We start from the raw sequence: 13,185 nt of genomic DNA on the forward strand, positions 1-13,185 counted from the left end.
TGGTGAAGTTTTCTCACTAGCAATCATTTCACAAATTCTTCTCTTTATACAGTGACAGCTGTGTGTGTATTAAAAGGTATACAATTCCTTTATTGTATAAGTAAAATTAATATTGAAACCCTGATCATGCCGACAGAGAAAGTAGTTCATCCAATTCAAGAGAAGTATACACAGACACATATATGCAGCTGCTGTACATGTTTGATAAGTAATACAAAAGGTCAAATAAAAGGATTAATTTCAGTTTCCACCATGATAAGCTGATTTTGTTTATATTGTTTTCTACATCTGTAATGTAAAGGGAGACAAGTCATACTATTTTAAAAGAGTTTAAAAGAACACACTATAAAACCATGCAATCAATACAGATATCATAGAGATTCAAGATTAACAATTTAACATGTGTTTACCTTAGTAACAAAGCAGTTTGCCACCTACATGACCTCGTTGACTTTTACCCAATAACCCTCTTCATTTTGTACATACACAGGTGTATGGAATATCTATTAAACATAATGTACAAAGTGTCTGTACACAGTCAGGAACCTTGTTTGTTACGGGTTTTTTTTTTCATTAAATGTTTTTTTGGAAATAAGTGTTGCATCCTTTTTGCTGAACAAGTTTATATTATTGTTTATGGACCAGGTCAGTTGAAGCCGTCTCTGAGTGGTATAATTTTCATGTGTCAAAGACCAATTAGTGGCATTGGCTGTGTTCTGCTCATCATTGCTCATTGGTCAAGTTGTTGTCTCTATAACACATTCTGTATTCCCACTCTAAATTCTACATTAAACATGTTAAATAGAACTTTATGAAATATAAAAATTATTTGTCATAAATACTGTTATTTTAATATATATATACAAGTCTTCAAGTAACAATTAATTTTCAAGCTTAGTTATCAATTGATATGGTATTTCAAATTTAGATGCCACAAGAGTGATGGGTACAGATTCTCCTCCAGGTTGCTGTATGTATACTTTTGTCTCTAAATCATTCAATGATATCTGGCCTAAACTTATATCAGAATTCTCAATATGAATAACACTAGGCATGCTAGGCATTGGAGGCTCTTCTTCATCAGGAGGAACTAAACTTTTTGGATAATCAGAAAGTCTAAACTTTTTGCTTGGTGCCACTCCATGACTGTGAATTTTGAGCAAATGTTCTTTTAACTTATCATACCTTGTTGTTGCAAAGTTACAAACTTCATGAAATTTACATTTATGTGGTCGCACATCAGTGTGAAGTAATGCATGTCTGTTTAAATTTTTTTTCAATGAAAAACTTTGCCCACATATTTCACATTGATGAGGTTTTTCCTGAGTATGTGTTAGTAAATGATATTTCAAACTCTGCTTTTTTATTGACTGGAATTTACAATTTGGATATTCACATTTATATGTGTCTCCTGTATGAATGAGTTTATGTGCTTTTAATTGACTTTTGTGAGCAGTTGCAAATCCACAAACATCACACAGATGATCTTTTGTTTCACTATGAGTGGCCATGTGGCATTTAAGTGCATGTTTCCACTTGAATCCAGTTTGACAAATTTCACAGATAAAAGGTTTAACAGTTAAATGTTTTGGAAGATGGACATTTAACTGAGCTCGAGTTTTATATTTGCTGTCACAATAAATACAATGAAACGGATTGGGTGGTTTATGAATTAGGATGTGTTCAAGCAGCGAGTCTGAATTTTCTGCTTCAAAATCACAAAAACTGCAAATATTTTCAGCATGTAGATGTTCTTGAATGTGTGTTTGTAAAACTTTGTATTTGTAAGATGAAAAATCACAGCGATCACATTTATATTCTTTAATATCACTTCCTTCAAGACGGTCTCTATCATTCTGATGAGCTTTAGTATGTCTATTATATTGATATGACGAGTTTGTAGAATATGGACATTCATCGCAGTTGTGCCATATATTTTCAAGCTTTGGCTGATTTTGGGAAGATTCATCCCCTGTTTCATCAACCACAAGAGCATCAGAATCTGATTCAGCATCATCTAAAAATTTTGATGGTTTCTTTCCTCTATTTTTTCGTGAAGGAAATCTGCCCTCTGTCTGTTCAATGTAAGTTCCTTTTCTGTTTTTCAATGTTTCAGTATTTTCAAATTTTATGCGTTTACAATTTGTATCTTCATGACTTTCTTCATGGATGTGCTTGTGATTTGATTCAGGTGCTTTTGCTGTTGGATTTTCTTCTATCTTATCAGTTTCACCTTTTCTTTTCATTTGCTTTTGTTCACTAAGGGCATTAAGTTTAGCATTTTCTGGTAGTGGTGGGCGGCCTCTTTTTCTGTGTGTTACTCCAAGTAATGAAATATTTTTCTTGCCATCCTTTTTCCTGTCCATAAGAAATGCGCCCGATTTTTTAATAAGTTTCTTGTATTTTTCTGCTGCTTGTATTTTACAATCTTTCACTTTTGGACCCTCGATTTTCTCTACATAGTCTACATTAAAATGTTCAAGATTTCGAACTTGCTTTTTTTTGCACCACATGTCAAAAACTGAGTCAATATCACATGTCTGAACAGATTTATTGTCTAAAAATGTAAATTGCGGTTCTGTCTGAGTTTGAACAGGTGTAGTTTTAGCTATTGATATGTCGGCATCTAATTGATTGCCAGATTCAAATGTATTACAAAATTCCAAAACTTTTTCTATTTGCATAATTTTTGCAATTTCTACAACCTGAACGAGGCAATCAGAGTCTAATGTGATGTTGCTGGTGTACATATAATCAAGTACTAACGACACAGCCGTTGTAAATCCTTGGTTATCACAATCACCGTCAATGTGTATTTCGATAACTTGTGGGATTTTCTGTGAAAATGCTCTCGGGTGATCCTGACCCTGTCCTAAGAACGCACCGAAATAAGGGCTGGTTGCTGCTAGTACATTTGAATGTGCATAGAATTGTTCTTTTCCAACTCGCAAAATTACATCACAGAACCGTCGTGCCTTTCTCTGATCATTTAATAGTTGTATGACAGACTTATATTGGTTTTCACAAAAGAATGTTTGAGCTTTGGCAACAGTCGACGCCATCTTGCAAGGATACTTTTTCGAATTTGATTGGTTATAACGGATTTTGTCGTATAAAAATATGTTAAATTATATTCAAAAAGTAAATAAGACCTATTTGTATTTTTATCTGATTTCAAAAGTCTTGATTTTTCTCCCTTCTGTAAAAATAGATATTTATTCAAAGTGACCGCTCCTGCAACCGGAAGTAACTGTGAAAAATGTAAACAAAGAAGGAAAAAAATATGACTATAGACTAGTACATGTATAATGCAGCTGCAGCTGTCATTCAAATATTTAATAAAATGCCTTTAAAGAGATTAGACTGCAATGATTGTCATTCAGAAGAAATACAGGACGAGCTGTTAGCAGATGATTCAGATGTCTTTGACAATAGGAGTTCCAACTTAACCCTAGAAATAGGCTTGGGAGACAGAAATGAAGAACCATGTAAGTGATATTTCATAACAATTAACCCTTAAGAAATAGGTTAGGGAGACATAAATGAAGAACCATGTAAATTATAACAATTAACCTATCCATCCATAATCTTTAATGTGTGAGTGTTACAGATTTTTTTTCCTTAAAATTTAAAATTAGGAAATTAAGATCTGCCAATACACCTCACAGCTAATGAGCTATTCCCGGCTGACCTGAGAAACTGTAGCTTTTTCTTCTTCTTCCAAAACAGTGCAGTCCTCTAATTGAGTATTATCGCACATTTGCACATGCTGGGAGTGACAACAAAGGTGCAAGAAAGTATTTACAGGTGCAAGTTAAAAACAGTCTGAAGCCGTGATGGTGTGATTAAGGGATACTGCAGCTCAGTACCCCCTGCTTGAAAGAATCTAGTGAGGTACTGTCCACCAAAGGTTGTGGGAGGCTGTTCCATATCCATATGCTGTCTGGAAAGAAGGAATGCCTGTATGTTGAAGTTCTGGCATACGGTACGAGACATCATGTTGTGTGTCCTCTTGCTACGGATGATGTTGTGTGTAGGTCTAGCGTTTGTATTGCTACAAGGCCATTTACTATCCTGTACATCATTATGGCTTTGCAGTTGGCCTCCTCTCAGCTAGTGGTTGCCACTGTAGTGTTTTTAGCATTGATGTTACATTGCTGGTTTATTGGTAGTTGCTCAATACAAACCGGGCTGATCTTCTATGCACACTTTCTAATTTCTGTATGTTAAGGTTGGAGAACGGGTCCCAGACTAGGTGGAAAGTTGGGATCCCGCTAACATGTTTAATCCGTCGGCGTCACATTATTTATGCATGTGCCTGGCCCAAGTCAGGAGCCTGTAATTCAGTGGTTGTCGTTTGTTTATGTGTTACATATTTGTTTTTCGTTCTTTTTTATGTATACAAATTAGGCCATAAGTTTTCTCGTCTGAATTGTTTTACATTGTCATATCGGGGCCTTTTATAGCTGACTATGCAGTATGGGGTTTGCTCATTGTTGAAGGCTGTATGGTGACATATAGTTGATAATGTCTGTGTCATTTTGGTCTCTTGTGGATAGTTGTACATGTCTCATTGCCAAACATGCCACATCTTCTTTTTATATGAGCATGCATACTCAAGCAATGGTCTGACTAGCGTTGTGTAGCATACAGCTTTTGTTTGTTGGGGACAGTGCTGAGGATTTCTTTGGATGAAGGACCTGGTTGAATAAGCCTTTTTAGCTATAACCCATCCCTAGATTTTCCATCATCTATCATGGAAAACTGCATGGAATTCCATGGAATATTTTCCATGGAATTCCATGAGTATTGGAACCTGTTTTCCATGGAAATCCATGGAAAATAAAAAGAGAAAAAAAGGAATTAATAATATTTCCATCTGAAACATTTTCCATGGAATTCCATGGAAATATATTACATAGAATTGCTTTTTCCATGGAATTCCATGGAAATATTTCCATCATTTCCTTTTAAAATGAATTGCTCAAATTAACCTTTTGACAATATACCCTGTTTAACAATATCTGTAATAATCAATGAAGATAAAAAAAACTAGGTACCATGCTTTTTTCGGTTTGGTAAGGTCTTTTGAGTCTTACAATGGTCAGTAATAAGCAATAGACTCAAACATCATTTTAACCTTTAATTCAAACTCATTTAATGTATTATAATAAATACAACAAACAAGAAAAACTTTCAATACTGGTATATGTTTACACTGCCTTTATATCAAGAAATTAAGGTTATAAATGTCTCTTATGTCAGCACCAGGCTTCAGTAGATCCATCTTGTAGAACAGCATTAACCATTTTATTGGAGTTTCATTTCTTCCTCATGATACCTAAAAATAATTTTACTGTAATATAAATAAAGAGATATTCTTTAAATAATGACATTATTAATAATGGTTAACAACTTTAGTCTTTGTCCTAAATATTTTTTTCCATAATTATTGTATATAAATGTCTTCATTGGTATTTTTCATATATTTAGAACTTAGTGTTGATCTGCAGTTTGCTGTAAAGATACACTTTTTTTTACTTTTATGGATCTATTTCTCATTGGCAACCAATTTCAACAGATCTTAAATTTTATAACCAAATTACTTCATTAGTGGATTATTAGTTATTATAATACACCATATACAGTTTGTCTTGTCTTAATACCCAATCATTATAATTATAAGTGAAAAATCTACTATAGGTGTTTTCATGATGTTTTTATGTTGAACTAAAGGAGCTTGCACACACTTAAAATGGTAGAATATAATTCAGTGTACTTACCAAAAAATATGCTCTAAATCCAACAGTCAATGCAAGTCATCAGAGAATAAATCTGCACTATTCGATGTCAAGAACTATTTGGAACTATTTAATCTAAGTCCAATATAAATTTTGCATTTTGTTCAGGAGAGAAGACATCTTTATTTGTTGCCTGCATATCCATTGCAAGTTCAAATTTTCAATGTGTTGGGGGATGTACATGTATGAGGAGTTATCTGATTTCTTTTAAAAGAGTCACAATTGAATACTGTTATTTACCTAAATCTTGGATATTTTATATATATATTAATAAAAGATTGTCCATTTATTGTTTATTTACCATTTTTATGTTTTAAGTAATAATAATTGCACAAAAATGTATAAATCCATGTTCTACCCTACATTTGGCCTCACACTGTATGGTCATATCATTTCCTGTCTTCTACACAAAGACCAATGAAAACCAGATGGCACTTTACATTTCTTTCACTGTCTAATTGATGATAAAGAATTAATGTATGTAATTTGTGTACATTTTTTCCATGACTTTCCATCTCAAAAATATTCTAAGTTAAGATTCTATAATTTTTCCATGTTAAAAATATTCTAAGTCAAGATTCCATCCTCTTTTCCATCTCAAAAATATTCTAAGTCCACTTTCCATCCTCTTTTCCATCTACAAAGTTTTATTAGTCTACTTTCCATCCCATTTTCCATCCAAAAAGTATTTTTTCCATGGAATTCCATGGAAAGTTTTCCATCTTATCATGGAAAATGATGGAATAAGTAACACATATAAGTTTTCCATCTGACATGAATTATTTTTCCATGAAATTCCATGGAAACTCATGGAAAAAAACAAAATTTCCATCATTTTCCATCATTTTATCATGGAAAAAGTTGAACTGCATGGAAAATCTAGGGATGGGATACCCTCTATGTGGGTGTTCTAATTAATAGTTATGTGGATTGTGCCGTCTAGATATTTTCCTGAGTCAACCAGTTCTAAATTGTGCCCATGAATGTTGTAGCTTGTTAGATGTGGTTTGCACTTGTTGGTAAGGCGTAGCAGTTGGCATTTGCTGGGATGGAATTTCATTTGCTAATCAGATTCCCATCTAAGCAAGTTGTTCATGTCTTGTATATATAGTAACTGGGAGTCTGCATCATTTTGGATCCTGCTGTACAGTACGCAGTCATCAGCAAATAGACAAATGTTGATGACTAAACATACATGTAGTCTGGTAGGTCGTTGATGACTAAACATACATGTAGTCTGGTAGGTCGTTGATGACTAATAATAATAATAAAATTGAGAATGGAAACGGGGAATGTGCCAAAGAGACAACCCGACCATAGAAAAAAACAACAGCAGAAGGTCACCAACAGGTCTTCAATGTAGCGAGAAATTACATGTAGTCTGGTAGGTCGTTGATGACTAAACATACATGTAGTCTGGTAGGTTGTTGATGAAGGAACATGAGTGGTCTCCTGTGGTACTCCTGATTGGACTGGTGCAGTGTCAGATGTTTGGTACTCCTGATTGGACTGGTGCAGTGTCAGATGTTTGGTACTCCTGATTGGACTGGTGCAGTGTCAGATGTTTGGTACTCCTAATTGGACTGGTACAGTGTCCGATGTTTGGTACTCCTGATTGGACTGGTGCAGTGTCAGATGTTTGGTACTCCTGATTGGACTGGTGCAGTGTCAGATGTTTGGTACTCCTGATTGGACTGGTGCAGTGTCAGATGTTTGGTACTCCTGATTGGACTGGTACAGTGTCAGATGTTTGGTACTCCTGATTGGACTGGTGCAGTGTCAGATGTTTTGTACTCCTGATTGGACTGGTGCAGTGTCCGATGTTTGGTACTCCTGATTGGACTGGTGCAGTGTCAGATGTTTGGTACTCCTGATTGGACTGGTGCAGTGTCAGATGTTTGGTACTCCTGATTGGACTGGTGCAGTGTCAGATGTTTGGTACTCCTGATTGGACTGGTGCAGTGTCAGATGTTTGTAACTCCTGATTGGACTGGTGCAGTGTCAGATGTTTGGTACTCCTGATTGGACTGGTGCAGTGTCAGATGTTTGGAACTGCTGATTGGACTGCTGCAGTGTCAGATGTTTGGTACTCCTGATTGGACTGGTGCAGTGTCAGATGTGTGGTACTCCTGATTGGACTGGTACAGTGTCAGATGTTTGGTACTCCTGATTGGACTGGTGCAGTGTCAGATGTTTGGTACTCCTGATTGGACTGGTGCAGTGTCAGATGTTTGGTACTCCTGATTGGACTGGTGCAGTGTCAGATGTTTTACTATCCACAACGACTCTCTGATTTCAGGAGCTGAGGAAGTCCCTGATCCATTGGAGTGTTGGCCTGTTATTAACATAGTACTCTTCTTTGTACAAAAGTCTCTTGTGTCTGACTTTATCGAATGCCTTGGAAAAATCCAAACAATCAAAACAAAACGGCTTGAACTATTGACTTCACACAACAATCACTTTTCTATTGTAGTGTCAGTTATTTTGTATTATGACGTCAACATTTAAGGGAAAACCTGTATGATGGCCAGTAATGGCGGACAAATAGCGATAAGGTGTATTTTACCCTCTTGCTGTTGGTAGTTTTTTAAGGTTGCATTTTCTGTGTCAGGAAATCTGACAGCTTGATGTCTGTGACGTCACTTGCCCAACAATGATGTCATTTGATATATAGGAAGTGACACCATAATAACCATTGCATGTGGGACCCATTGAAAAAAATATAACACTGTTTAATATCAGATCTGTCTCCAGGTCTGTTTGTCTGTGTTACACGGCAGTGTGTTTACCGACTGAGCTTAAGAAGTACTTTCTTAGCTACATGTATATCGCTTACAGCTCACTTAGTATCTACCACATTTTCTAAGGGAAGCAATCCTGTTACAATGATAGAGAATAAATTTTATTTTTATATTCTAGCTACACCATCGAGTCCAGGATGTGTGTCAATAGAGAGTAACAGAGAAAGTGTGGGATACGTAAACTTTGAAGTTATATCTGCTGAAAGAATCAAAGACGGCAATTCTACTTATGTGGTAGGTTAAATTATAAAATATGTTATTTGTTTGTTTGTTGATATTAATTACTTTCGTGGACCTTGGCAAAATCATGGTTGCTAGTTTCAACGGCTTAAATACCTGGAAAGAACCACTGATATTCAGCAGGAAAACTAACAAACTTAAAATTGAGATTGAAGTCAAATGCTTGTGACAACCATGCAGGGTTCAAATATACAACCATAGAGGTGACATACATTTACATTGTACATGTATTATATATTACTGTAGATGAACAAATTAGACCACTGAGGTTCCTACATGTATGCATACACTATATATAGCTAGTTATGATTATTGAAAAATATGTCTTAAATAATCTTGCCTGAAAATGATTTAAAAATTTGCCAAATTTCAAAAATTACCATCTTTTACAACAATAAACATGTCTGCAACATGTAAAAATAAAACTTCAAAAGCAACAATTGTTTAAAAGTTTATATAGATATAGGAAGATGTGGTGCGAGTGACAATGAGACAACTCTCCATCCAAATAACAATTTAAAAAAAAGTAAACCATTATAGGTCAATGTATGGCCTTCAATACAGAGCCTTGGCTCACACCAAACAAGAACCTATAAAGGGCCCCAAAATTACTAGTGTAAAACCATTCAAACGGGAAAACCAACGGTCTAATCTATATAAAAAAACGAGAAACGAGGAACACGTATAAATTACATAAACAAACGACAAATTCTGTACATCAGATTCCTGACTTAGGACAGGTGCAAACATTTGCAGCGGGATTAAACGTTTTAATGGATCCAAACCTTCCCCCTTTTTCTGAAACAATAGCATAACATCACAACATAGAAAAACACACGATAAAATATCAATTGGCAGGCCTAACTCAATCAAAAAACGTAAATTAATACATTATGAACAAATGAATTTGATTGACAATATCTGAATGCAAATGCACAGTTAATAAAATATTAGGGACAAACATTCAAGGGACAAATATTATGGACAAACATATGTTTGTTAAATATCTGGCAAGTATTTAATTACGGACAAAACTTATACATGTACAAATGTATGAGGCTAAGAACTGTATATATATATATATATAATAAAAACTATAACACAAATTCCCATACGTTTCGGCCATTACGGCCTTCTTCATTGGAATAAATTACAACATTGAAACAACAATTACATCGCTTGGATACATTACGTTATAATAACTTCTATGACGTTCATTTGCCGCGTTTTTCGCTTTTTTAATATAAATATATTTATTATCGTTCATACATTGTGTTGAGTCCTTCAGGTTCTAAAGTTTTAAATTTTTTCATCCAAAAGGCTTCTTTAGTTTTTCTGTAAATTTCTGTCCCAAATACTCTCTCTATGGCGGTAACTTTCAAATTTGTCATTGAATGATTGTTCTGAATGAAATGGTTGGCTACTGGATCCAGAAACGTATGGGAATTTGTGTTATAGTTTTTATTATACAATCATTCAGAGACTTTACATATATATAACAATTCTGTCTGATGAACCGCTGGAGATGCGGTGAAAGCGCTAACAGAAACAATGTTCGATTTATGATGTGATTTTTTGTGTTTTTTACTTTTAAATTATATTTTCTGTACCAAGGACTTTTTATTTATCAAAATATATATATATATATATATATATAATTATTTTCTGTGACTGTATATTACATTAATTTGTAGGACCCTTTACTATAGATAATTTAGCTGATCTGTAACAATAACATCTTCATGCCTTATATATCATGTACTGTAGTACGCCGCTAGATTAAAACTGACGAGGAAAGGTAACACACGGCCAGCGAAAGCTCTTTTTTTGAGAGCCCAGGTGGTGTGTGGTCTAGAGGGACGGCTGCAGTGCAGGCGATTTGGTGTCACGATATCACAGTAGCATGGGTTCGAATCCCGGCGAGGGAAGAACCAAAAATTTGCGAAAGCAAATTTACAGATCTAACATTGTTGGGTTGATGTTTAGACGAGTTGTATATATATATATATATATATACAAAGTGTTTATGTTACATAATAAAACCCCTTTGTATAAATGTTGTTTAATTACATGTATAGCACACAGTTATAATGCTTACATTAAGAACAAACACATATTTTTATTCTGAACATGGTGTATTGATTAATTGTATTAGGAGGTTAATAAAAAAAAAAGTATTGTTGAGATTTCTATTTGTAAACATAAATTATATTAATTCCTAGATATTAAGTAACTTTTTTCAATTATTCTGCTTTTTGTGATTTAAAAATATACATCAGAAAAAATAAACATGATATGTATTAAAAGCTTAATTTGTTTTTAAAACACATTTACAAAAATATATATCTTTATTTTACAGGTATATCAAATTTTAATTTCTGGACATGGAATAGAAAAAACACCAGGTATTTTACACAAAAGATACTCTGATTTTGAAAAGTTTAATGTGAAGCTGAGGAAAAAGTTTCCAGAAATAATGGACAGTGTGTCATTTCCTGGGAAAGTATTAGTAGGTAATTTTAAAAATGAAACCATTGCTAAGAGAAGCAGGGCTTTTGAACAATATCTGAATCATTTGATGGGACTGAATGAGATAAGATTTTCTCAAGAAACAAAGGAATTTTTCTATGAAACTGAAATCAGTAATGCAAATGAAATGATTGGTTCTAAGAATTATTCAGAAGCAATTTCATTGTTGGAAAAATGTCTTCCAGTGCAGGAAAAGCTTATTGGAACCACCCACGTTGATGTTATCAAAACCTTATGTGCTTTAGTGGTCTGTTACCAGGCGCTGAAAGACTCTGAAAGAGCTCTAAAGTATTCTACAATAGGACTCTCCTGTATGGAGGACACAAAGGACATCACTTATTATCTCCCCTTGTTACACACATCAATATATTTGCATTGGATGCTGGGTAAAGAAAAAACTCATTTAGAAGCCAAGCTTGGGGAATTGAGAAACCAAGGAATTGCCACTGAAACAAATACTAATTTGTTAGATACAGTGGTCAAGGAAATCAATAGTTGATGCCAACAAAAAACAAATTACATAAAATGTTCTGTGATTAAGGCATATGACTGGTTGAATTGGTGCTTAATAGGATTGTATATACTTACGGGAGATTTATGTTGCTGTATTTTAAATTTCAGAAATCAGAAAAGTATAAAATACTAGTAGTCACATGTTCAAAGTTATGTACCCTCATATTTCATAAATTGCCAAAAATAAGATGATTTTATAGTTGATACATACATATTTTCTTTGTGAATGAAAATTTATTTATATAACTATATAATTTAAAAATATGCCAGACATATTCTGATTTAATTGAATCTCATTCATAAATTTATAATGATAATGGTGAATATTTTTTATCCTAACTTTTAAAAAGTGGCAATATATCTTTTTACCTGTACTTTACTGATAATTAAGAACAAGTCATATATATGTCAATATATACAGTTTCACATTTTTTTATTTTACTTTTTGTGATTTTGGCATAGGTGTGTAGATTAATATAAGATCTTGAAACTCAAAAAATAGTGTTCCTAGAAAAATTAGCATAAATATTATGATTCTTTTGTTGAAATTTTTTAGCAACATGGAGATTTTCTCAAACTATAATTTTTGTCAATTAAATTGTCAAAATTTAATAGTTCTATTTAAAATCTCTGATACATGTTAGTAGGAAAAGATCATTTACATGTGAACAGTATGAATTGCTAATTGGTATCTCCCTTTAAACTGTATTAACTCCCCTTTATTAAATCTTTAGATTTGACATTGTTAAACTAGATTTTCAAATTGAATCATTGAACTTATTTTGTACACTTATCATATACAAATTTGTATTTTTATAGATACATGTAGCTATGTGCTAGGTATGATGTTAATGTCAGCATAATCAAACATGTAGCTATGTGTTAGGTATGATGTTAATGTCAGCATAATCAAATGGTTGTAGATCTAAGTAAGTCAGTTATATTCCACAAATTTTGAGATTGTCTTTTTGTATGATTTTTATTTTATAATATTTTGTAATATTTGTATGGATTTTATGTGTTGTCTCCTGTTTACTAGTCTGTTATTGTAAGGTTTGATAAAAAAAGATTTGATTAATGTTATACACATAGATTGTTGGTAAATTTTGTTATAGAAACACATAATAGCTTGATATTGGAATTACTGGTAATAAATTTGATCTGTAATTCCCTAATGTGACCTTCAACAAATTAATAATTAGCTAATACTTTTTCATTGACCTAATTTCTTAGTTTTCACAGTCTTAGTTTAGATAACCAATCAAAAGATGGGTTGTTTGTGAAAAATTGACAGAAAGGAG

At 33.4% G+C, this 13,185-nt stretch overlaps 2 protein-coding genes across 3 annotated transcripts; one reads left to right on the forward strand and one right to left on the reverse strand.

Annotated features, from left to right (window-relative positions):
• Window positions 1–855: 855 nt before the first annotated feature.
• LOC143080873 (uncharacterized) lies at window positions 856–3,149 on the reverse strand. The gene has a single exon (XM_076256980.1). It carries the CDS (start codon window positions 3,060–3,062, stop codon window positions 882–884), a length of 2,181 nt encoding a protein of 726 aa, XP_076113095.1. The 5' UTR covers window positions 3,063–3,149; the 3' UTR covers window positions 856–881.
• On the forward strand, window positions 2,995–13,185 carry LOC143080874 (sorting nexin-21-like). Of its 2 annotated transcripts, XR_012979811.1 has the most exons (4): window positions 2,995–3,488; window positions 8,721–8,836; window positions 11,202–12,724; window positions 12,771–13,185. XR_012979811.1 is itself a non-coding variant. In XM_076256981.1 (3 exons), the coding sequence occupies exons 1-3, from the start codon at window positions 3,302–3,304 to the stop codon at window positions 11,868–11,870; spliced, it is 972 nt and encodes a 323-aa protein (XP_076113096.1). In that variant the 5' UTR covers window positions 2,995–3,301; the 3' UTR covers window positions 11,871–13,185. The 2 variants fall into 2 exon arrangements, 1 of the variants encoding a protein (XP_076113096.1); XM_076256981.1 differs by having other exon boundaries at window positions 11,202–13,185.

The sequence above is a fragment of the Mytilus galloprovincialis genome, chromosome 6 (genome assembly GCF_965363235.1).
Source record: "Mytilus galloprovincialis chromosome 6, xbMytGall1.hap1.1, whole genome shotgun sequence".
In the NCBI taxonomy this organism is placed as follows: Eukaryota; Metazoa; Mollusca; class Bivalvia; order Mytilida; family Mytilidae; genus Mytilus; species Mytilus galloprovincialis.